General features: G+C 39.2%; 1 protein-coding gene across 1 annotated transcript in view; it reads right to left on the bottom strand.

Moving 5' to 3' along the window:
• The window catches only part of Adamts19 (ADAM metallopeptidase with thrombospondin type 1 motif 19), a 201,636-nt gene that overhangs the window by 1,941 nt on the left and 172,444 nt on the right, over positions 1-27,251 (bottom strand). The window contains exons 20-22 of the mRNA XM_036205317.1: positions 22,899-23,103; positions 21,824-21,976; positions 3,741-3,918 (exon numbers count right to left, since the gene is read on the bottom strand). Of these exons, the coding sequence (XP_036061210.1) occupies positions 3,741-3,918; positions 21,824-21,976; positions 22,899-23,103 (536 nt within the window). The remainder of the gene's footprint in view (positions 1-3,740; positions 3,919-21,823; positions 21,977-22,898; positions 23,104-27,251) is intronic.

Here is a 27,251-nt window from a genome sequence, read left to right as displayed (position 1 = left end):
TCTAGAAGAACTCCTAACCATGGATCTATCTCTCCAACCCCTGCATGCATTATTTTAAACAGGGTCTTGGTAGATAAATTCTCAGGTTTCAGTCTTGGGTGTTGAGAGTTTAACTGTGCAGTCATGTTTAGCATTACATGTTTAGCATTACAGCATTACAATTTTATGGATTTCAGTTAATTTTTTTCATAAATTTTAGTAGTTAGAATTAAAACAAAAAAAGCGTTTTCTCTTCCCCTCTGTATATATATGTACACAAGTAATTGTTTCTTTGAAGCGCTATCACTCTAACTCATATTGTTCTGGAATTCACTATGTATGTAGCCCACAATGGCCTTGAATTGTTGAGCATCTTGCCTCCTGGTCCTCCCAAGTTCTGAGAAGAGAGATATGTACCATTCCACCCAACAATATAGTTATATATTAATAACTATTTCTATGACTGAAACTACAAAGAAACAGCAAAATGAAAATGTGCCCATGGTTACTGTACATTATACGTTCCCATATAGCAAGAAAGGGAAGCAGATTATGTGAAGAATGAATCTTTCTAGTTTTCACAAGTGATTGAGATCTGCAGTGGTTTATCACCAGGGTTAGGACTGAAGATGTAATCTAGACAATTCCATACTGAAGATCTGGCTTCAGGTCGTCATAGTGAAGTGTGTTCCAGCATCCATTATAAAATTCATTTTGCAATAGGTTTTTTTTTTTTTTCCTTTGTGTTCAAATTCAGTACATTAGTTTACTTTATAAAACTTAGAGTTCCCAGCAATGGTGTTTTGTGTTTTAAGGTACACATTCATTATGGTTGGAATGAGAAATGTCCTCCATCAGCTCATTTATTTGAACGCTTTGTCTCTAGTAGATGGTGCTGTGTGGGAAGGTTCTAGAACATGTAAGCTGTGGCGCGTTGGTGAAGGAAGTAGGGCACTGGGAACAGGCTTTGGGATTTTACAGTTTGGCCTCCCTCTCCCTCTCTACTCTCTGTGTGTCTGTACCGTGTGATTGACTGGACGTACGGGCTGCTGCCATGCAGTCCCTCAGGCTCAATGGACAGAGATGTAAATGTCCTCGTTCTTCCCTAACTTGCTTTTGGTTATTTTATTACAGCAGCAGAAGAACAACCAGTACATTTTTCAGAGACTAGTAAGTAGAAGACATGTATTTTTAACAAAACCTTGTCCTTATTCTATGATTTTCTCCTAAATTATACTTCACAGTCTCCTTGTGACTGTTAAAGAAGGGTCATGACTGATTGTAAACATGCATTCAAGGTGTCTGGGCTAGGGCTATTTAACTTTTGTTTTGATTAATGCTATTCTGTTTAAACTAATTATTTCAAAGAAACATTATTTGGCTCAAAAAGAATTGTTGCATTTCCATGAAAAAGCAAACTTATCTATTTCTTTGAGTTTTGTGTTGACAGTATAAAAGTACATGTGATAAGTTACTCTCTTTTATTTGGCAATTATTCACATAGTCACATGATTTAAATTGTTCTCCTGGAAATTACACACACAGATGAAAAAAAATTAATCCACTGGTTTCCAAGTAGAAGCGCTGTTAAAAGCCCTAATTGCCACAGAATAAAAGATAACTCAGTCATTAAGATTTTCTATGCAAATACAAGTTACCTGCATTTAAAAGGCACATCCTGCCGGGTGGTGGTGGTGGTGGTGCATGCCTTTAATCCCAGCACTCGGGAGGCAGAGCCAGGTGAATCTCTGAGTTCGAGGCCAGCCTGGTCTACAAAATCGAGTTCCAGGAAAGGCTCAAAGCTACACAGAGAAATCCTGTCTCAAAAAAAAAAAAAAAAAAAAAAAAAAAAAGGCACATCCATCCTTCTTGATGATAAATTAGATGACATAACAAGAACTGAGACTAAATACAAAAATATTTCATAATATAAAAGTACAAATAACAAAATATTGCCATTATCCAATATTGTGCATTCTCTCTCATATATGGTTCCTAGTTTCTAATTGTTATACGTGTGTGTGTGTGTGTGTGTATGTGTGTGTGTGTGTGTGTGTGTGTGTGTATTTGTTAGTGGGTAGAGGCTAGGAAAGTAGCCCATGAAATGGGAACAAAAGAGGCTTTAAGGGGGCAGGATGGGAAGGGTAATAGAGCACATGTGATATGAAAGTGAAAAGGGCATTCCTGGAGCTGGAGGGTACAGTGAGTACCACTGTGGTGAGGATGGAGAGTACAGGGTACCAGTGGCTGTGGGGATGGAGTGTACAGTGGGTACCAGTGGCTGTGGGGATGGAAGGTACAGTGGGTACCAGTGGCTGTGGGGATGGAGGGTACAGTGGGTACCAGTGGCTGTGGGGATGAGGAGTATAGCAGCTACCAGTGGCCATGGGGATGGAGATTACAGTGGGTACCAGTGGCCATGGGGATGGAAGGTACAGTGGGTACCAGTGGCCATGGGGATGGAAGGTACAGTGGGTACCAGTGGCTGTGGGGATGGAGGGTACAGTGTGGTCAGTGGCTGTGGGAGAGGTACAGTGGGGTACCATGGTTGGATGAGGGTTATAGGCAGCTACCAGTGGCCATGGGGATGGAGATGACATGGGTACCAGTGCCATGGGGATGGAAGTACAGGCGGTACTAGTGGGTGTGCGAGATGGAGGGTACAGTGGTACCAGTGGCTGTGGGGATGGAGGAGTATAGCAGCTACCAGTGGCCATGGGGATTGGAGATTACAGGTGGTGTACCAGTGGCCATGGGGATGGAAGGTACAGTGGAGACCAGTGGCTGTGGAGATGGAGGTACAGGGCGGTAGCCAGTGGCCTGTGGGGATGAGGAGTATAGCAGCTACCAGTGGCCATGGGGATGGAGATTACAGTGGGTACCAGTGGCCATGGGGATGGAAGGTACAGTGGGTACCAGTGGCCATGGGGATGGAAGGTACAGTGGGTACCAGTGGCCATGGGGATGGAAGGTACAGTGGGTACCAGTGGCTGTGGGGATGGAGGGTACAGTGGGTACCAGTGGCTGTGGGGATGGAGGGTACAGTGGGTACCAGTGGCTGTGGGGATTAGGGGTACAGTAGGTACTGTGATTGTGGGGATGGGAGTACAGTGGGAGTTGGTAACCTGGAGATGGGGGAGAGAAGTTAGGTCAACCGAACTAAGAATGAATGAAAATGCCGAGAAATCTGTTACTTTCTATATCAATTTAAGAATAAATTTAAAAAACACAAAAAGAAATAAATATTTCCAGGGCTTATAAATTTATATTTTTATCCTCAAAAATAAGAAAAGTAGCTCACATTTGCTTTGTAGACTTAGATGTTTATTTTTACAGGGAACCATTTTTATACTGTTTATTCTAAGGACAATTTGCATCCAGGATGAGGAGGGCATTGGCCATGGAGGAATTGAAAGTGTATTCAGAACTTCCCCCTCCTATAGATATCAGCACAGTTGATAGTTGTGGGACTAGAATGAAGCTTAACTTCTTTGGCAACATTAAAAAGGTGACTTCAGGTTGTGTGGCATCATTATTTCCTAGACTTAGCTCTAAGTAAATACTTCATGGAAGAAAAGGAGTCTTCATGAAACGTTTAAAAACCCACCTCTGATCATTTGGACTAAAATATATTTAAAAGAAAAAAACAATTTAGAGCCATGTTAACAGGCATGGTTTAATAATTCCCAAGCTTTATGGGAATAGATGACCTAAAAACATTTCTGTGTTTCTGAAAGCCATGCACTCTGTGGTCTGCTTACCAAGTCTGGGTGATGTTATTGTGTTTACATTTATCTTCTCATTACAGGGCTGAAGGTGGCAGGGCCTGTATGCTGCAGGTTTCTCTGAAGAAAAGCATTCACTTCCATGTCTGCCTGTGACCTTATGCATACACTGGATAACACGAGACTGCATGCCTTTGCCACAGGTAATGGAACACTAGGGAAGAAAAAGTGTACAGGTTATTTTGTTGTTTTCTTTGTCTGAATTTCAAGCCACTATATCTATATCTATATCTATATCTGTATCTATATCTACATCTATCTATCTATCTATCTATCTATGTATATGATTGAGAAAATATAGTTATCTTAAATACAAAAATTATATGTAAGGGGAATATATTGTGCTGATCCAAGAATTACCTCTTTGCCCTATCATTTTCTATGCAATGACCCATGTATGTAGATGCCATACATAGATACACACCTGGCAGCAGAGACTCAGTGAGCTTAAAAAAAAAAAACCAACATAGAAATTAGGAGGTAATAGTGGGGTAGGGTAGTTGAAAGGGAGGGCATGGGGTGTAGACTTCAAATAAATTAGTTATGGAAATTAAAAATAAATAAAGCAAAAATTTAAATAAAATAGAACTTAGGCCTCCATATTGTCCCAAGTACCTATGTTCATTTTGTGTAATATTAATGATTTAAAGCATAGACGCCCATATGTAGGGCACTAAGAATAATGTAGAGAGATTTTTCTGATACACACACATGTCTTAGATTATTTATTATTTATTTTCTTGTGTGCATGTGTGTTTAAGCCAGAGGAGGACCTCAGATGTTGTCCTCAGCAACACCATCCATTTCCTCTGAGAGAAGATCTCTCATTGGCTGGAGTTTGCTGACTAGTCTACACTGCATGGCTGGGTAGCCCCAGTGAGCCTTTTGTCTGCACTACCCAGCACTGAGATTATGGGTGCTGGGCACTGGAGCTCAAACCACGTCTTCCTGTTGTAACACAAGCAAATTACAGACTCTGCTTTCTCCTTAACCTCCAGGAAAAATATTTTTTAAAAAGACAATAAAAAACTAAAACATCTATGGGGTAAGAATACATGGAAAGGTATTCTGATCTATATTTCTAATATTTCTGTAGAGTTTCAGGACGATGAGGCTCTTTGAGAAAGCTAAGGGACGAGAACATCTCTACAGTGGAAAGGTTCCATATGATGAGACAGAGGATGTCCTCAATGGTCCCCAATCATTTCCTGAAAAGCCTGGAAATCTATTACTGACCACTCCTAATCATTCCAATTTACAAGACTACAAAAGACATGTGTGAACCTTAGCAGCACATCTTATCATTTTTTCAGAATTAATTATTAACAAAACCAAAAATAACTAAAGACGTATGACAACATAGGATTAGCTGATAATGGATGAATGATAGTTTTAGGAATACTGGAATAAAAAAACTTTAGTTACAGTTCTTATGAAAATCAATTTTGTAATGATTTGCACACAACTTGAGAAACAATCTAGTACCCAAGGAATAATGTCAATTCCGTAATTTATTTAAGTAAGCGGTATTATGTCTTCTATTGAAACTAATAAAATAAACTTTATTAAATTAAGTGTTTAATGCTTCTAGAATTTAATTTCCACTAGAAAACTTCAATAATAAAACAAGAAGCCTAGCAGTAATAATTATTTTCTTCATAAAATACAATTTGGTAAGTTTTATCACTCATATGTGAAAAGAGTGAATATTTGAAGAGACATCTGGGAGCCCCAGGAAGTCTTCTACACATTTTTTTGCTCCTTACAGAAGACAAAACTAAATAATTGATGTTTTCTCAAATGACATCACTATGATTAGAAACAGACAGGCATTAAAAAAGATAGCCAAAATAATTTTGGCATTGGAATTAAGAGACTTTTATTTTAATATAGCCCCTAGCAACTAATGTATCTGGGACTTATTTCCCCATTGTGTTAAGCAAGGTATTACAGTTGATCCCAGCAATAGTTTAAGTTTTAATCTACCATGCAAGTAAAACTTCTACACAATTTATTATTCATGTTACTACTATTCGGCAGTTTTCAAGTGTTGAAGCTGTGTAAGTTAAACACTTGTTTCATTAACTAATGATTCGCTGGGAAAACTGAAACATTATGGTAAAAATTGTGTCAAACAGTCTTAAAAACTGTTCTTCGCTTGAGCGTCTCAGAATGCCCCATCAATTAGTGGGGTTTTAAAAACATCCATTGATTACCCATTACATTCTGGATCCTATACTGAAAATAAAATGAATGGGATAGTTATACTGTATATCTGGGATTGTATTTAATGCCCTTTACTAACAAAACACAGTGACTAATGCATGGAATTAAAAAACAGATTACTAAATACAGTGGGAGCCAGGCAGTTCCATCCACTTTACACCAGTTGTTTAATATTTAAATAATAAATTAGTCTACAAAGACACGGTTTCCTTTAAGACAAAAGAAACTGGTATCACCCCTTCTGAAAGCCTTGTCCCATGCAGTCCCAACCCTAGCCAACACAGCTACAGTATGCCTTGAATGTCAAGGCACTGGTGTTTAGAGATTGTATGGGATGTTTCTCATGATACCCACCAAGCACTATTCTTGTCATTCCCAATCAGAGAGAAGCAGAGGCCTGAATAAGTTAAATAAGTTTTCCAGCTCAGAAGTGCTGGAAATGGAGCATGAACTTAAGTGTATGGATTAGACTTGGAGAGCTAAGCATTGCTGGATACTAGCTGTTTCCTACTACTCTTCCCAGGCAAAACAGTTAGAAACCTTTCCCTATTCTCATGATGCTGAATTATTATTATTGTTGCTGCTGCTGTTGTTGTTATTATTTTACCTTTTATACTCGTTAGTTTTTGACAGCTCCCTGCAAACTTCAGTCAACCAGAAAGATGAACTTCAACTAAGGAATTGCTTCCAACAGATGGGCCTGTGGGTATATCTAGAAGGCATTTTCCTGATTAATGACTGATATAGGAAGACCCAGCGCATTATGGACAGTGCCATGGCAGGTGGTCCTGGGTTGTATAAAAAAGCAGACTGGGGTTGGGGATTTAGCTCAGTGCAAGAGTGCTTGCCTAGCAAGCGCAAGGCCCTGGGTTCGATCCTCAGCTCAAAAAAAAAAAAAAAAGCAGACTCACAAAATCTGGAAACAACCTAGATGTCCCTCAGCCAAGTAATGGATTAAAAAAAATGTGATACATTAATACAATGAAGTATAACTCAGCTGTTAAAAACAATGGCATCATGAAATTTGTAGGCAAATGGAAGGAACTAGAGAAAAAATCATCCTGAAGGAAGTAATCTGGACCCAGAAAGACAAACATGGTATATACTCACTCATAAATGGATATTAGCTATAAAGTAAAGGATGACTATGCTACAATTCACAGACAAGGAGAGACTACGTAACAAGGAGGGTTCATGGGAGAATGTTCAGGTCTCCCTGGAAAGGGGAAATAGAAAAGATTTTGAGTGGACTGAGGGTGGGTGGGAATGAGAACATTCATGGTCAGGGGGAGAGAACTGAAAGAGACTACTGGAAAAGTTGTGGGGAGATTTCAGAGTCAGGGAAAAACCTGGTGCAAGGGAAACTCCTAGGAATCTACGAGGATGACCCCAGCTAAGACTCCTAGCAATAGCAGATACATATCCTGAACTAGACATCTCCTGTGACCAGGTAAGACTTCAAGTAGAGAGAGTGGGAAACCAACCCAGCCACATAACCTTTGATCTACAGTCTGTCCTGCCTATGGGATGTGCTGGAGGTAAAGGTGGCCTAGAGATTGAGGGAGGGGCCAACCAATGACCAGCTGAGCCTAAAACCCATGCCAGAAGAGTAAGCCCACCCCTGACACTGCCTGGAACACCAGGACTCATAAGCTGGGTGACCTAGAGACCTAGAATGGAACCAAACATGACTAGAGGGAAAAAATTATCTATGTAGTGATGCCTAATGATATTCACCTATATACATAGATTGGTGCCTAGTCCAATTGTTATCAGAGAGGTGCCATCCAGTAATTGATGGAAACAGATGCAGACCCATAAACAAACATTAGGCAGAGTTCAGGGAATCTTGCAGAAGATGGGGAGAAAGGATTGTAGGAGCCATAGGGGTCAAGGACATCACAAGAAAATGCACAGAATCAACTAATCTGTGCTCATAGCAGCTCACAGAAACTGAATCAACAACCAGAGGAGCCTTCATGGGACTGACCCGGGCACTTTACATATATATTACAGTTGTGTAGCTTGGTCCTACTGTGGGACTCCTAACAATGGGAACAAGGGCTATCTATCTATGACTCTTTTACTTGGCTTCAGGACTCTACTCTTCATCCTGGGTCGCCTTGCCCAGCCTTAATACATGGGGAGGCGCTTAGTCTTACTGCAACTTGATATGCCATGTTTTGTTGCTACCCAAGGGAGAACTGCCCCTTTCCTAAACAGAAATGAAGGAGTGGATTAGGGCCTGGGAACAAGGGAATGAGGATGGGGAGAGGCTGGGAAGAGATGAGGGACGGGAAACTACAGCCAGGGTATAAAATAATTTTTAATAATAATAATAATAATAATAATAATAATAATAATAATAGCAGGCTGAGCAAGCTATGGAGAGTAAGCAAGTAAGCAGTGTTTCTCCATGGTCTCTGCTTCAGTTCCTACCTTCAGATTCACCTTGAGTTCTTGCCATGGTTTCCCCACAATAATGTACCGTGATCAGGACTTATAAACCAGAGAAAACCTTTCCTTCCCAGGTTGCCTTTGTCCAGAGTTTTTATCGCAACAAGAAAATGCAAACTAGAACATCGTTCTATCTTACCATTAAACACAGAAACAATATTTTTGTCAAAAATCTGATTATGTAGCATGAGGCACAATCCTTTTGCCTTGACGATGATTCATTGGCACAAATTGTCTTCAGATACAGCAACTACACAATTTGTTACCCATCAGGACACCAAGGAAGAAGATAATGTTTACAATTATTCTAAGAATATAGAAATGCAGTTGGACAGTCTTGAGTAAATGAGGACATACAGTTACCCTATCCACAGACAATTTATGAACCAAATTATGTACTAGACGGCAACACAAATGGGTTCATAAACACCTGGTGTGTTCTAGGCATTATCTAATATGGTTTAAATAGATGCATAATTAATTTCCTCAAAGCCCCAATAAATTTATAATCATAAAGCTTTTTTCACTAATTCACTCAATATATCTATATCTATCTATATATCTATATCTATCTATATGTTCAAATGTGTCAATGTATCAAGTACTCTCTTGGATACTCAGGTGTAGAAGGACACAGGAGAGAAAAGGCCATTTCATCCTTAGGAGCTTGTATTTATATGGCCAGTTAAGGTAAGCAAGAAACTTGTCAAATACGTTGTGTTTACAGACATAAACAGGATCTGTGGAGAAAGTAAAGGCCCTGCAAGAGAATGGAGGAATTCGGAGTAGTAGGTTTTGCCACTTAAGTGAGATGTGGAAAGAGTCCTGGGGAAAGTCTTCCTCCCCAAGGAGAGGGCAGCCATGACCACCAGCCTGTGGAACTCAGACATTTGTTGCTTTCCACTGTATGCACTCTATTTATACCTGTCGGATTGCTTTGCTATTTGTATTATTTATTTTTCATACATTCATGAGTTATGATACGTTAAGTTGTTCAGTAAGAAGTATGGTGGCATAAGGTGGGTGTTTCTCCATATACTGTAAGTAAATTTAAAATTTTACCCCTCTCTCTCTTATCTCCATTTTTATTTATAACTAATTTTAAGCTTGATTTTCACATGTGTCAAGAAAATATCAAATATACTTGAAATATGGCAACACACTTGACTTCTAGCAAAGCAAAACTGTGAAAATAATAAATCCAGCACACTAAAAAAATAACAAGGAAATCCAAGCCATATCAGACACCTTGCCATCGAGATTGCCTTGGCAAGGAAATCATGCTAGACTATTGCTAAAATAGAGCCTTGAATTGTGTATTGTGAAAAGCTGTTCCCCAAACTTTAATATTGCCCCAAAGGACCTTTGCAACAAAATACCTCATGATTCAATCCTTCATGTTCATTCTGCACAAGAAACACAATCATGTTATCCTAGCTTCACTGTGGTAACATTTACAGCAAATGCAAGAAGTTAAGTTTAAAGAGAAAAAAATTTCTAAAAATGCCTTTGGACATTTGCTTTTTGACAGAGATAACAAAGCACATAGAAAAATCAATGTTAGGAATCCCTTCTCTTCATACAGAAGGAGCTCAAACATCTTGATGCAAACTTTAACTAATATTCATCACGACTGGTTACCTAAGAAAATGATCTCTATGCTTTGACATAATTGAGCAATGTTTAGAAAATGTCACTTTAGATTTTTCTAAGAGAATAAATATTTTCTTATCTTGAGATATCAGTGGCAATTACTAACACTAAAGTAAATTACATTCACACCTCAGTTTGCATACCAAAAGTTTAACATAAGAGAAATTCGCTCAATACTTTAATTACCTTGGAGTATGAAGATGATAAGTTTGTTAAATAAGGCCCACAGAAAGAAATACTGGTGAATCAACCTGGTATCCAAAATAATTGATCTTCTTTTAAAATAAGATGTCTATCATGCCAGGCAGGTCATTATCATAGCTTGCAGGGGTCACAGCTGAGTGAGTGAGACTCATAGCACCGTCCTGCACTATGAAAACTGAGCTTTCAGGTCAGTACCAGCTTGTTATCTTTATGCTCTAGTAGAGAAGTGTGTGTTGTTTTCAACAAGTGGATCTTACCATCCAGTTCTTGAGGTTACCAAGAACATCAGCAAGAGCTCATCATACTTGAGGGTCTATGGGACTTCATAGCTGCCAACGATTCCAATAGATGTAATTCATTCCTGACACTGGTTCTTTGTTGGACTGTTGTACCTTTTGGGGCATTATTGTCTCATTGTAGGGTAACTGCATTTAAACTCTTTTTAATGTGTCTATGTGGTTGTAGCTTAGGAAGCTTCTGCAGTAGTAGTTTGTCATGTTTTCATCTGGTCTATAGAGGTGCTTATCACACCCTTTTTTCTCTTCTCTACCCTACCCTATGCCACACCCCATTTAACCCTTTCTGTCCCATTACTCCCATCCCCCTTTGTAGCACTGTGTTCTATCTTCTTGTCCGTGGAAGTCCCCACTCCCCATGGCTGCTTACTAATTTCTATGCCCATTAGTACAATGGTGGCATGAATATCATGGGAATAATAAACCATTTTCTGATTGATTTTAAGGTTCTCTCCACAGATGGAACCCATACCTAGGACAGTTATTAGGACCAAGAACCTGTGCTACACAGGTCATTGGCCCTAGGGGAGAATCTTTTACTATTGTTCTGCTAATGAGACATAGTAATAAACAGATTCCAAATGACTTTCATTACATCCAGAATTTGTGCATCTCTCAAAAGTCATCAGAGAAGCTTCTTTTGGCAGCAGATGGTGATTAATACAAACCCAAATAATGTACAGAACATAAGTGACTAGCATGCTCAGCCCTCAAAGGGCATATATATTACATTACCTCAAGGCTCAGGGATCATTTTGGAAGAGGTGACAGAAAGACTCTAAGAGCCAGAGCTGGTGGATGACTGTAAGAAAACAGTGTTTTCCAGACACACCAGGCCAGTTGCATACATGAATTCACATGGTGTGTACAAGCTCAAGCCAGACAAAATCCCAGGGTGGAGGAAAGGAGAGGTGAGCAGGAAGGAAGTCACACCTATGCCCAAGGAATTATTGGGAATTGATAGCTTCTAAGAGATGGAGGGTTACTGTTCTTTAAAGGTGTGGCCCTGACAGGTTTAACACATTCCAGCAGATGGCCATATTCCCAAGTGTAGATAGGCAGCCCTAGTTAGATTCAATGTGTCTTTAAGAATATGAAACAGTACAGGAAATTGAGTTGGTATAGAATAGGGGTTAAATCGAGGAAGAGATGGGGAAAGGATGGATATAACCAAAATATATTGCATGAACTTTCAAAAACTTAATAAAAAATTTAAAGTATCTTAAACCTTGGTATGTTCAAAATGTGGGCCACATGTGTTGCAGGATAGACATGAATGTGGCCTACACTTTTGTAGATGACAACCCCAAGTTGCAGTAAGGTTGGATGCTCCCATGGCTTACATCCTTTTTGCCATTCTTGCAACAGGTAGTAAGAGCTGACTGCGTCCTATAATGCTTCCACTGTAAAAATTTAATGCTTCTAGGAGAGACTATAAAAGGAAGAAGGGGGGACAAGTCCTTGAATTAAAGAATGTGAGAGCAGCTGTCTGATTCCTGAAACAAAATAACTCAATATATATAATACATATATATTAGTGTTAGAATGAAATATTTCCAGAACTAGAAATTGTATTTTACCTCAATTATGGCACTTTCAAAATATACATTGAAATAGTGACTAAATCTACTTATCAACCACTTATTGTTACAGAAATATTTTATGTTTATTAATTCAGTTACAATTTGAAGAAGCATGTTATTTTTAACATGGGGATAAAATAAGACTTTCATATCCAACTTAAAGGTAGTGAGACGCTAAAGGAAAAGATACTGAGATTCTAAACTACTGTCTGAATGTTAATAACCATTTTCCCTTTTGGATTTAGTACAGCCATAAGGTGACATTTGGGTGCTAAGCTGGTTATCTGTCATTCTGAATACTTAGATTACTTATTTGGACCAAATGGAAGATTCTAGTGTATAACAATGTACAGATTTAGATTATATAATCAACAATTTGTCATTGAACTTATGAAGGCATTGATCTGCATAAGTTACAAGTAGTTCTTAGGGAATACAAAATTCTTCTAGCTGTAAACACTGGACAATGTCACCATAAAGATTTTACCAGAGAGGCACAAGACGGAATAGTAAAATTATCTCTAATGAGTTTTTATTTAAACTTTGTAAAAAAAAAAATGAATGTAAGTTTGATTTATTTTTAAATTTCTTGAAAACAGAAAGTAATCATTCAGTGTATTTAAGTGTTAAAATTAATATTTCTCACAGTTGGCCTGCAGAGCGATTACTCAGGGTTCCTTACTTCTAGAGAGTGCCAAAGATATATATTTTGGACAGAATGTATATTCTCTAAGCCAAACACTAAGGAGAGCCCTGTAACATTTTACTCATTTCCAGCTGGCTGTTAGAAGAAATAGGAATTCCCAAATTAAGGGAAAATTGTCCCTGGCAGGGCTTGAAATTCTTTCAACTACCAATATAATGGACAGTCTCAGAAAACATGATCTAATCTGAAATGGTAAGTGCCAATCTGTAACAAGGTTGGCCACACTGATTCAGGGTATTTGTCTTTGGGAATAAATGAGATATTCGAAAGTGGTCTCACAAGAGTGGAGTAGCAGTCACAGCCGAGAAGGGACCTCAAGGGGAAGCTGAATGGTGGCTTCCCCTGCAAATGATTGGAGCAACATTCTTCATGGGCTATGCACATGCTTGGCAGTTCCCACTCAGCTTTTTAATGAAGTGAGTGGGAAACATGCATACTGAGGACCAAAGCTAAGCTTGTTTCTGAAGAAGAGCTGTTTATTTTGGCCAGGTTTTTTTTTTTTTTTTTTTTTTTTTTTTTTTTTTTTTGTGTGTGTGTGTGTGTGTGTGTGTGTGTGTCTTTTAAAAATAGTTTTTCTGCTTTATTTAACACATGGGTGTTTGGAATTGATTCATTCCTAGGCACATTTGAGAGTGTTGCTTTCTTCTCTTCCTTTCCTTTATTCTTTCCGCCCTCTATCCCTTCCTTCCTTCTTTTCTTCTGTCTAAAGGTGCCAGTATTCTGTTATGTTTAATGAGATGTTTGCACATGGTTAAAATAAGTCCAGAAAAGGTATGTGGCAAGATAAGAAAGACTGCTTATGAATGATTAAGAGATCTGATTACGTTGTGCATGGCTGGGAGTCCACAACTAACAGCAAGTGTACGCTGATCAATACAGCAGCGGAAGGAAAGAAAGTCAGGTTCCAACAAAGCAACCCACAAACGTGAATTTCAGCTCCCTTGGCAGCTCTCAGCCCAGAATGACAGTGTCTGATAGAGGCTAGAAGACACACGACTCGTATCCAGATGGTCCTGTTGTTACCATCATCTTACACACAGCACCTTCAGAACCTCTGTGATCAAACTTTACTTTAAATGGAAATTCTTTCCAGGTCTTATTCGAATGCAGTTCTGTCAAATGTCAAAGTACATGTCAAAAAACCAGATTCCTTTTTGGCCATGTAAGAGAGAGGAATAAAGTATCCAAATTTTAAAATTAATTTTTACAGTTTTTAATTGGTAAAGCTTTTATTGCAAACAGCACAGGTGTCAGCATATAATAGCTATCTGTAACTTACGCCACCTTGATGGAAGCTGAGTTTCAGAGAAAACTACTAGATGAGAGTCACTCTGTTTGCCATGACTCTTCCAGGTTAGACAGCTGCCGTCTCACCTAGCAGTGAGTATCCCTGCTACACTGTGCCACAAGGACGCCGAAGAAGTCGGCCATCTCCATAAAACTTTAAAGAGGCTGGTGAGATGGTTTAATAGATATGAGTGCTTGGGCAGAACTCATGAAGATCTGAATTGGAATGCCAGCACCCACATAAAAAGTCTGGCGTGGCTCTGCTTGTCTGTAACCCCAGCATCGGATCCTAAAAGCATACACACCCACCCTCGCCTCACATACATGTGCACACACGCTCAATGTTAGAAATATTCATTGTCTCAAATAATAAGATAATTAAATAAGGATAGATTTACTTTAAAATTGTATTTCAAAGTAGTATGAGCTACTGCCTAGGACAAAGTGAAGGGGACACCCTTAAGCTGGTCCTTGAAGACTTGGATAGTTGGAAGAAATACAAAGACTACAGAGAAACAGATTCCCAAAGGAGAAAATTGCTCAGGCCCAGATTTGATGAAAATGAGGATGAGCAGACAGTTCTGAATAGGTCACTTAGGTCAGAATACAAGAACCGTTAAATGGCAGAGGACTTCGGAGCAGACAGTGGTCTGGAGACTGAGTTAGCAGCTATCTCCTGCCTTCCTCCTCAGGACTAACACCTGCTGCTATGGGAAAGTGCCAGCGGCAGCCAGCAGTCCCTCACATTTTATATTTTCAGAGGGGAAGACCTTGTCTTGTTTTCTCAAACTCATAGTTCACCCCAACTTCCCCTTTATTAAGTAATGTTAGCATCATCCATTGCCTGTTTGGAGTAGATGCGCCATGTAGAGGAAGTGTGTCACTAGGGGTGGACTTCGGGAATATGAAAAATGGTATAATAAAGTCCTGCATATATCAACTGCTGTCCAACTGGATAAACACAGACCAGCATGATAGTGGATAAATATCCTATTTGTCTGTCTGGCTATTCCCATCTCTTCTTAGCACTAGAGAGTCAAAGCCCAGGTCTTATACATGGTAGTAAAAGATCTATGGAAAATCAACCATTTCATCCTTAAGGTGCTTTTCCTTAAGTGTTTTATCACAGCAACTGAGAAACAAACTAATACAGAAATTGGTACCAGGAACATAGTGTATTGCTGTAATGAACCTGTCCATGTTATTTTTTTTTCAGGAGGTGGGGGTGGGAGAGGACCATGGAAGGAGTTTTGGCTAGAGGTGGCCACTTGAGTGCCAGAGCTTAATGAGATGTTTTGAGAGCTGGAAAAATAAAAATGTCTAGAGAGGTACAAAAATGGAGGTTTGGCCTGTGAAGTTTCAGAGAGAAACAGAGATACTATCAAGGCCTTTTGCGTGATATTTTTGATTACGAGTCTGTGTGCATGAAAAGTTTGCTTTATGGAGACAATCAATGCTGGCTAGCTGGGGCTAAAGAACAGGTGTGATGAATAGGAGACCAGCATCATAGAGGCCAAGTCTTCGGGGCAGCATCTCCTTAGGGTCAGCACACAGAAGCTGTGGTCCAGAAAAGGCCAAAGTTGCACCTCAAGCTGGTAAACAAACTTGTAATAAGTGTCTCCTATATCAACCTGGTTTGGGAAGTCCTGAAGGATTAATGGGGTCACGAAGAGAAACTGAAGCCTGGCACTGTGAGAGAGTAGAGGCAGCCTCAGTTGTATTTAAGACTCTAGGATTGAAAGGGTAATGGGGAGAGGCTGAGGCTTTGCACTATGTGGCAGGGTTGCAATTTCTGAAAAGAGGCCAACATAGGCCATTGGTGAAGGTGCAGCCACAGTTGTAGCAGAGACCCAGCACTGCTGGAGGTGCTGGGACTGTGGGGTGAAACCAAGAACGGCAGCAGGTGAAGCAGAGAGCTGGCCTGAGCCTAGGAGACAAGCTGTGTGTACTGCATCTGGCAGAGCAGAAGAGGGTGAGCTGCCAATGCCCTTTAAAGGCCAGAAGAGCATGAATGAGTCCAGATGTTAGACACCGGACTGCAAGATTTGGAGCTGTACTTCTTGACTTTTGCTTAAGTGTGACTGATTTCATGTATTGGTTTTTCCTTCTTGCAGTAAGAAAGTATATAACTTAGTTTAGATTTTATAGGAGACCACAGTGAAGAGACTGGATATTTTAAAGGCACTGAAATTTTTAGTATTGGCATTTTTAAAATAGCGTGATACTTTTAAAGAAAGTTATGCTATGCTTTATATTGTGATATGGACATGAGATTGTGGGGATAAACAAGAAAGGAAACAGTATAATTCAATGGCCATGTGTTTGTTTGCTAAATTGATAAGGGGTCAATTGTATTAATTAGGTTTTATCAAGTTGACAGAAACTAGAGTCATCTGGAGAGGGACCCCCAGTTTGCCTCCATCAAACTGGCCTGTTGGGCAACTATGGGACATTTTTTTGGTTAATGATTCATGTAAGAGGGCCCATTCCACTGTGAGTAGTGTCACTCTTGGAGAGGTGGTCATGAGTTATAGAACAAAAGCAAGCAAACTGAGCAATCCATGGAGATCAAGTCAGTAAGTTGTGTTCCTTCATGGTCTGATTCAACCCTTGCTTCCAGGTTCCTGCATGGAGTTCCTGCCTTGGCTTCTATCCATGAAGTATTATGTGCTGTGGGGTAAAATAAGTCCCTTCTTCCTCAAGTTGCTTTTTGCCAGTGTTTTATCACTGTGATGGGGAAGTAAACAAATATACCACTGTTTCTTTGTTCTTATACTGAGGTCTGAGTTATCTTAATTTAATAATTGCTTAACCCAGTGAGTCTTTACCATGATGATGGGTGATTACACAAAACACAATCTTAGAAAGAGCTGTTACATTTTAACTGATTAGAATGTATATTCTACTTTTGAGCTTCCTTTTAATTTGATTAATCAATCACCAGTAAGTGTGAGCTGAACAAGGATGACAGTCAGAATACTGTTTCTGGAGATTGAATCTAAAATTTAAAATATGATTTTGAGATTTGTAACTACTCAAAACTAGAAAATCATGGCAAGTAAAGATGACATCAAAATATGTAGAATTATTACCTCCTTTCATGCTATTTTACAACCAGAATGTGTTTGGATAGATGGATACATTTTTTTCTACCTTAGTTTTTTAGATTCTTTATCCCTGCAGTTTCTGTACTGTTCATTTGATGATGACTATTTGATGGTGGTTTCTTTTCCAGGGATAAGTTCAAATGACTTGTTGTCCTCCTTGCTCTGTATCTACACAGAGATATTTTCAACTACATGTACAATTAACTCATTCAAAATGATTGATTGTGTATAATTTATGATTACACCACCTCAAAAGATTCATAATAATATGTAGTTCAAATACCGATTTTAAAGGCCATAATTTGATAAGCAGCCCAAACTATTCATTTTTCATCATTTGGTAACTTTCCATTACTAAGTAATCTTGGATTGTAGAGTATGAAATAAATCTACAGATAGAACAAAAATCATTAATTTGGTTTAGTGACATAAATCACTTGTTAATATTTCATGGAAGTCTAAAATCCATTAAATCTTCAGGACAAAATTCTCTGTAACAGGTAAATAAAATGCTTTTATTTGTTCTTCTGCTGGGCTCCAGTAATGCAAGCCAGAAGTCATAGAAGTCCAAATAAAGGCAAAGAAGCCAAATTTGGGGGAGAAAATATGTCATTTTATTAAACACAAGGAATGATGTAATTTTTCAATTCATCTTAAGTGAGTGAATACAGATTCATGTTGCCACAAAAAATGTGGGTCCTATTCCCCTGCCTAAAGGAAGATCTTCAGGCTACATCTTTATCAGACATAGCTGTGTCAACAGTTAACCTAAGCCATACCAGGGCATAACACTGTGTGTTCTAGTTTTAACAGCTCTGTGAAATAAACATGGGCCATGTCCATGGCAGTGCACCCATCTAGAAATCAGTCTATCTTTCCACATGAAGGCCTATTTGTTTGTTTTGGTGGTAATTAGGGTTTGAACCTAGGACCTAGCATATGCTAGGCAAGTGCTCTACTACTAAGCTCCATCACTGGCCTTGGGCCTGGTCCCCCTGATCCTTAAGCTGAGAGTAGGTTTACATGGTTTATACAAAACCATCCTGTGGTTATATATTGTGCACCCCAATAAACTTACCTGGGGGTCAGAGAACAGAACAGCCATAATATTAAACATAGAGGTTAGACAGTGAAAGCACATGCCTTTAATCCTAGCATTCCAGAGGCAGAGATCTGTCTGGATCTCTGAGTTCAAGGCCACACTGGAAACAGCTAGGCATGGTGACTCATGCCTTTAATCCCAGGAAGTGATAGCAGGAAGCAGAAAGGTATATAAGGCATCATGAGGACCAGGAACTACAGGCTGGTAAAGCTTTTAGGTTTTTAGCAGCAGTTCAGCTGAGATCCATTTGGATGAGGACTCAGAGGCTTCCAGTCTGAGGAAGCAGGATCAGCTGAGTAACTGGCAAGGTGAAGCAGCTGTGGCCTGTTCTGTTTCTCTGATCTTGCAGCATTCACCCCAATACCTGGCCCTGGGTTTGTTTTTATTAATAAGATCTTTTAAGATTCATGTTACACCATCCCAAATATAAATGTTAGAAATCATATAAACTAATATGAAATAGTTTAAGGCATTAGCCATATTCTGCATCTGCCTTTGATTGGTATCAATTTCCTTATTGACTCCTAGGCACGGGGAGAGCCCAAGGACTCACTCTCTCTTCTAACTAATTCAGTATATACTGTGTCTTTCTTACCAGGAGAGGAGTGTTTGTGTGTTGGTAGACTGTGTGGATGGCAAATTCAATATTCCTGATCAAAGCCAAAGCAAGCTTTAATATTAGGTCCACTTAGGTGTATTGATAGTATAAAACTCAGGGTAGAAAGTGAGTGAAGATGACAGATTAATTGCCCTCAGAGGAGCGCAGACATCCAGCCACAACCACATACATCTTGTTACTATTTCTGGAGGAGAGACACAGCTGATAGGAATCAGAGATCTGTGTTCTGTCTGTCCCTGAACACTTGAATCACTGGAACACAGTAACTGCAGCGTTGTTCCCCTCCTCTGTAATTGTTGGGGATGTTTTTTATTTTGACATGAAAGCCCTCTCTGAGAAGTGGACAAGGGGGTACAATCAGGAACAGTCACAGGAGCTGCTGGTTTTCATTTGTGCACATTGCTGTTTGAATATGCGATGCTGAGACTTCAAGAAGGGAAAAAAAATGTCTTTAAGGAAAAGAGAAAACATATTTTGATGTAAAGAGAGGGGGAGGGGAAGGGATAATGAGGTTGAGAATGAGAACAACTGAATGAAGAAAGAACAGGTTGACCAAGGCTAAGACTACACTCACTGAAACCATCCTCTTCCCTGAGCACCCCAAAAACTATGTTTTAGTTGTACCGCAACATGACCCAATGAGACATTATTCAATCTAACTATACTTGTGGATTTTATATATAAGTACGGTAAAATCGAAAAGTTTTCAGACGTACCATAAATTAATCAGTGTTCTTTCTACCGTCCCAAGTTAATTTTTCTCTGTCATAAGATACAAGACAAGGGCACAGTGGGCACATTTTACTATCCAGAGTAAACAATTCTTGTTACGGGGACAGGCAACGCTGCATGTGTTTGTAACCCCAGCCCTAGGAGAGCAGAGACCAGTGGACCCTAGGGAGGGTCAGCCAGTTGAGCTGAAAAAGCAAGTAATGTGTTCAGTGAGGGAGACTGTCTCAATAAAGAGGGTAGGGAGAGGGAGGAAAATGGCTAGCATCCATTTCTGCACCTCTGCCCCAAATGCAAATTAAAAACCAAAAACAACCAAATGGCAAAATGCCAACAGGCAACAAAACCCTAACTTCAGCTAGCACTCTCGCTTCATTTTCCTCTGAACTGTACTTTCAAACACATTCCTTCATTATACTAAAACATTTCTGTCCATTCCCCATTTGATGGCTTGATCAATATGCTCCTATGTCATGTACCCCTCAGAACTGTCTCTTAGATCTCTTGAATTCCACCCAATGTGTCTTCCTCCTTCTTAGAATTATTGAAACAAATCCTGCACCTGATAGAAATTGATTCTGGGTGACCTGGAATTTGTTGATGCCTGAATGTCATTCACACTGAAATGTGAACCAATAAAAAGCCTTACAGGTCAGGTTGAATGCTTGCATTTGAATCCTAAAGTGAAATCTGAACGTTGAAAATACATTAAATTCCCTAAGAACTAAAATGCAGTCATTGTGTGCAAACGATTATTAGAGAAGAAAGCCGTAAATACACAGCCATGCAAACACACACACACACACACACACCATAATACTTAATACTTATGTTTCCCACCCCTACATCCACACCCAAGCTATCCATCCACACACACAAGAAAAGAGATTAGTCCTTAAATGTCCATGATTTCACATGGGGCAACACTGAGAAAGTTGGAATTCACATACTTCATATATTGAAAGTATTTCTTCCAGAATGTTCTTCAGCTCATTTGGTGGAAAGCTATCATGCAAAAGAGAAAACATATTTTGATGTAAAGAGAGGGGGAGGGGAAGAGAGAGGGGGAGGGGAAGGGATAATGAGGTTGAGAATGAGAACAATTGAATTGAAGAAAGAACAGGCTGACCAAGGCTAAGACTACACTCGCTGAAACCATCCTCTTCTAAGTTCTGCAGCAGATCTTTCTTTCCATTCATGAAAACCAAGAGAGGAGGCTTATCTTGTACCTAGGCCACAGCATTGGATGCTCTGTGCTGAACACAATGTCACAGCTGAATATAGGATTATTACATCTGGGAAAATCGTACAGTAGAGCTGTGTTCACCGTGATCTGATGTGAGTTTTATATTAAAACATGGAGCTCATTGATATCCCATGAAGGGAATGTGTTAGGTGTATCCCACAGCCAAATCATATAGGAGGCTCCACATGCATCCCATATGCTCCACATATGAAAAATTTTAGCAAACTTTACTGTTACCAGAAAATAAAATTGCCCCCTGCCCAAATGAATTCTTTCCATTTGAACTGACTTTAGCAACGTGACCCTGGTTCCACTCCTGACAAGCTGGTGCCCCCTCTAGGACACACCTTGTCCTTACATGTTTTTCTACATCTCTGTTAATGCCTGTGTTCCAAACATGTTTTACCAAAGTGGGGGTGGGGGGCGGGGAGAAAGGAATTCTGGTGATTTTCATTTCTACTGTACACAACCCAAAATACTGACTGGCAAAGAACTGTATCTTCTTCCTTTGCTCTTCTACTGGTAACCCCTTTAACTGTAGTTTGAATTTACTCACTTATAGTATTTTATCTATCAGATAGACATGTTTAAACATAATCTGAGGAAGAACTATAACCATACATGTAGCAACAAAATAATGTTCACTATTTTTAGAGATCTTTTTTTATGCTAACTACGATGTTACACATTTTCTCTGTTTTTATCTCAATCATTAACATCAGTCCCTAGAGATCATAATCTCAGAGAAATGGACAGGCGGTGAAGATGGGCATGGGACACTCTACCCCCTTGATGTATGCCTCTACTCTCCACACCTCCCACACTCAACGCAAATCATTCTCACCTTAGACCAGTCACCTACTCGCCACACATAGCATTTTGAATAATCCTCACAGTCCTCTGCCTCGCTGGGTCTGGTGGAGAGTACACACTTCTTTCTAGGGTTAGTGCACCTCACGGTCCTATGCCGGACACCTTTGCCACACTTGACTGAGCACTGGAAGATAATAGTAAGGTTTGAATAGAGTTAGTACAGGCCATTGATTAAGGCATGTTTAAAATGGTTTCTATCATTTCTCTTATTTTTTAAAAGGACAGTTTTTTTGTTTAACAAAACATGTCTCTTTATCATTTTACATCATATACGGTACTATGAAATTATGTACACAGACAATTTTCCATGTGCTGCATGGGGGTGGGCTTTGCACATGTATCGTGTTAATGTGTTTATAGGGCTCTATGCATTTACACATCTAAATTGGTTCAGAGAAGTCCCTGAATGAATGTGATAAGTGGCATGTATAGTTATGTTAAGGTATGTGTGATGACAATGTGAGTTTGTCACTGTGGTTTTGCAAGAAACACATTTATATGTGGCACATTACAAGCTTGCAAGACTGTGTAGTGTCATGAGTTCACCCTGGTTTAAACTTAAGCTTTATTGCTTATGTAGAGTTTTTGAGTGAGTTATTTCCTCTATGTAATACTGCCCACACATATAAAATAGTAAATAATTAAGTTTCTTACTTACATTTGAGTTTATATATAAACACTTAACCAAATAAGAAGTAAAATCTCATGGGTCACACATATAAAATAATTGCTAAATGTTAGTTTCCTTTTCCTTTTTAATATTCAGAGGCATGCAAGGAGTCATATATACACTTAATGTATGCTTCTCCAGCAGTACTCACAGTATATATATATATATATATGTGAGAGAAACCATAAGTCTAAATTGTACATGAGTGGTCCTTTGGATTTTTATATTTTCAAAATTAGCTATTTTCCTTTTTATCAATTAGTAGTTTTACATATCAATTGTCATGCACACCTATTTGGGACATGGCACAAGAAGATTTTGTAGGAGCAGAGGGTCAGAGAAGGAAAACGGGAAAGAAACAGGGTATGTCCCATACCTCAGACCACACGCCTGCCTCCCACACTGTCATGCAGTCCTGGCCCTCACAGCGCTGGGCAGTAGCGGGCTTTGGCCCCATGCAGTCCCTCTCCAAGGCTCTGATCAGTGTTCCGTTGTTCAGTTGCTGGGTACAGGCCACTTGTCTGCTCTGCACTCCCTTTCCACACGTTCGTGAACAGGTGGTCCATTCGGTCATCATCCACCTAAAAGTCAAGCAAAGGTCACTGGAAATAAATTTAAAAATGTCTACTTACCATATACGTGACACTTAACCAGTCTAGTGTTCTATGTGTTAACCTGTCTGCTCAACACCTACTCACAGAAAAACCGTGGATATAAAATGATTTGGAATTGTTCCTTTTCTTTGCATTGCAAATGTTCGCACAACCCATATGTATTGGAACCACAGCTAGCCTGGCCATTTACAGAAAGGCAAATTGAACCATACAGAGATTCAATGAGCTAGGAGACTATCTCCCCAGCTAGCACTGTATATGCTTTGGCCTAGCCACTGACTAGCTCTGATGCAAACATAGACATATGAGTTTATTAACATGGTCTCATTTCAGTGATCTTTGGGACTCTAGTAATTTGTTTTCAGTCTTACTTGTTCAGTCACTCAGCCAACACACACACACACACACACACACACACACACACACACACACACACACACACATTTTAGTTCCAAACAATAATCAAGGCAGTAACATGTATCTATGTTACTGCTACTTCTAATGACTTGAGGTGTATCACACGGGCATTCACTTAACCATCGACTCTAATTTAACTTCAGGAAGGAAACAGGTCCTATGTTAGGAACAGTCTCCCTTCCCACTGTCCTATATTTATTTACTCATATCCTTGCAATGTGCAAGAGCCATGTGTTGAAACGGAGTGAGGAGAATCCCAAGGCACTGTGACACAGCATAAAGCTACCTTGTAAGGTTCACAAAAATATAATCATGGTGACAGACAGTCCATCTGATATTGAGACAGCTTCATAGTGACTACAGAACAATATTGATGACATGAGTATGTGAGACCAAAGGATGGTTCACAGCCCAGGCACAATGGAGTGGATAGAGTCAGATTTGATTGAACTACTCAGAAGGCATGAAATTTAAAACCATATAGATTCTTTTAGATAGCTACTCAGGGCCGACGAAATGACTCAAGAAGTTAAAGTGTTTGAAGCAAAGCCTAACAATCTGAGCTCAGTGGGAATAATCCAGCCCTACTAGCTTTCTTCTGACCTCTACATGAGTTCCTTGACACCCATCCCCCCAAATGAAGAGAGAAGAAAGAATATCCCACTTAACATTAGAGGTTGCAGTTGACTATGTATAATTAAAAGTGCACAGAACGGAGCCACCAGAAAGGGGGCTGGTGTAATAGATATTATACATATATTGACATATTTAAAATAATTTATCTTTAAACTACACATGCATCTTCATCTTCTACTTGTTCATAAAATAAACCATGTGCTGAGTTTGTTGTGCAAACAGTTTAAGCTTTCACCTCAGGCCATTTCCTCAGGATCCTGACCAGGCTCCAGACAACCTCCTCTTAGGATGCTCATCCTGGCCACTACCAGGCTGGGTCATTTCCATAGTTCTGCCACCTGGCTTGTGGAAACTTGTAGCCAAATTTCTAAATGGGCTTATTAAATAAAAACACGGAGCCAGAACTTTGGCTTAAAGCCTTAGAGAGATCAGGGAAATACAGAAAGCCACCAGCTAACCTCCCCTCACCAACTCCACAGCTTCCAAGGAATACAACTCCTTGTCTACCCAGGTTTACATGCTCTCTTAGCCCAGCTACCTCACTTCCTCTTCCTAAACAGCTCTGTCACTGTCTGTCTGTCTGTACAGACCTCCAAGTCTCTATGGTTGGTACTGGGATTAAAGGCGTGTGTCACCACACTTGGCTCTGTTCCCTAGTGTGGTCTTGAACACACAGAGATACTGCCTGCTAAGGGATTATGGTCTTGAACACACAGAGATACTGCCTGCTAAGGGTGTGTGTTGCCTGACTTCTTTGTTTACTTAAAATGACTGCCCCCCCATCTCCAGGCAAGCTTTATTTATCAATGCACAAATAAAATATCACTACATTTCAGCACAAATAAAATATCACCACATTTCCCCTTCTTTTGTCTAATAAAAATAAAAAAATAGTTATAACTAACGACAAGAGAAACTATACACAATAAGTACAATAACTATATATAATATATATAAACAATAAATAAATCAACAATGTTTAGTCCATTTGCATTTGACAAATTCAGAGAAAATATTCCATTATCTATCTTATTTTGGTGAGTCTAAAATGTACCAAATTCCCTTTCTATCCTAACTTATATTACCAACAGAAAACTATTTTATGATGTCTTTCAAACTTAACACCTCTTACTAAGTTTCTTTTCTGAATTTCTTAACAAGGAAAACTGTAACTATAACTATCTAATCTTCAACTCCCCCAGAGACCTGAGAAGGAAATGATACTACCTAGTAAAACAGGAAGTGCAAACAAGTGACTTCCCAAAAAATGTGAGTTGACAGTAATAGCCAGATGCCTGGACAGTCACCCAAGTTTTCTCTACACGTTGGGGCATCATCTTCAGCCTATATGCTTAGAAAACTTGACAGAATCATTTGTGAAGTAGGATGTACACAAAGCCTACAACTCGACCTCACATTCAGTGTGAGTATTCCATGTACCATATAAACTTGAATCCCTCCAGTGTCCTGTTATGATTCAGAATTTTAAATTCTGGAAATAGTTGGTGATTTAGAATTTGGCTGCTCATTCTTCTTGGCTTGTGAGTGGCTTCATCTCCTTTATTAAATGCCAGTGTATCATTGAGAGGTTAGACTCTGTCAGTCTAGTTACTCCTTCAAGAATAACTGTTTCCACTACTGTTCCATTGCACACCAGAAGCCATTGGTCCACTGCCTGTTAAGCTGCCTTTGAAGGAAGTGGCACTGTACCTTTTCTGGATTGCAAAGCCATTTCAATGATGGTGCCATATTGTCTTAGCTTCAGAGGATGCCTGTTGCTAAAGCTGCAACCACACTTGTCTTGGCAAGGATCTGTAGTCCTTTGTTTTGTGTCCTGTCTGTCCATTTTGTCCTGTTTGTCAGCAGTTGATATGAGAGCATTTTGTTGCCCAGTGGCTAACTTTTGTCAGAATGAAAGTTAACTCCATATGCAGTTTCTTCAATGCCCATATCTTTTCTGAAGTAGATTGGTGCTGCCAGGAGCAGACATGTCTCATAGTCATAAAAAAAGAAAAAATCTATGTTATTAAAACATTTTAAATGCCATATTCTGTAGATCTCTGAAGGGTTTGAAGATTACCTATCTAAAATATATCTCTGCTTGACCTTGAAAACACACCTAATATGACTACAAGTTCGATTGTAATGTCTAACTACTGACTTCCATTTCTTTATATTCTAATAGTTAGTAATAATAACATTCAAGGATTAACAAATTGCATTACATTGCTAAATGAACTATATAGGTACAATATCCTGAACAAGATTAGAAACATACATACAGCATTTTCTAACAATATCAATCTCAATATATATAATTTGTATACAATATATAAAAATCTAATCTAATGTAAAATATTTAAAACTAGTAGTCTTTTAAAAGTAATTTCAATAATCTACCTTTTTATCTGTATCATGTCTATATCCTCTCTTTTTTCTTTTCAGAGTAGATTCAATTATCTACCTCTTATATACATCCTTTTTTTTTGTTTTGTTTTAAACAAGAACCTTAAATCTAATCTCCTTTCTTTAGCTTCTTTCCTGATCATTAACAATAACAACTTGTAACCAACCATCCTAAACAATGACAATTATCCCAAACCCCAAATCCATTGAAACACCAAAAACCACCCGCCCCACCTCTTGGGAATGTGGGTGTTGTGTTCTTAAAATTGCTTCTTGCTGTTTGTGAGCAAAGGCATCATTAGGGGATCCTGAAAAGAGAGATTTTGGGTTAATTGTCAAGTTCCGAAGTGGCAGCTGTGTCATTTGTTGTCCAGTCTCTGCATAATGCCAAAGTGTAGGGCTTGTCTCAAGTCCTCGCTTGAATAGTCTGTGAGGTTGGATCATCTCAGCTAGCCATCTCTTAATTGTTCTGAGCATTTTGTAGTCTAAAGCTGATCTAATGGGTGATGTTTGTCAACTTAGTGGTATTATTATTGTCCAAGTGGTGTCATTGTTGTGGGGCCCCATCATCTTTCTGGAGACTTCAAATTTGCTGTTAGGCCTGGTCATGATTCTCTTCAGAAAAGTGATAGAGACTCCAACACAAAAACGTGTAT

Source organism: Onychomys torridus, chromosome 13, assembly GCF_903995425.1.
Source record: "Onychomys torridus chromosome 13, mOncTor1.1, whole genome shotgun sequence".
NCBI lineage: Eukaryota > Metazoa > Chordata > Mammalia > Rodentia > Cricetidae > Onychomys > Onychomys torridus.
The sequence above is the reverse complement of the archived record's forward strand: the minus strand, read 5'-3'. Positions and strand labels throughout refer to the sequence as shown.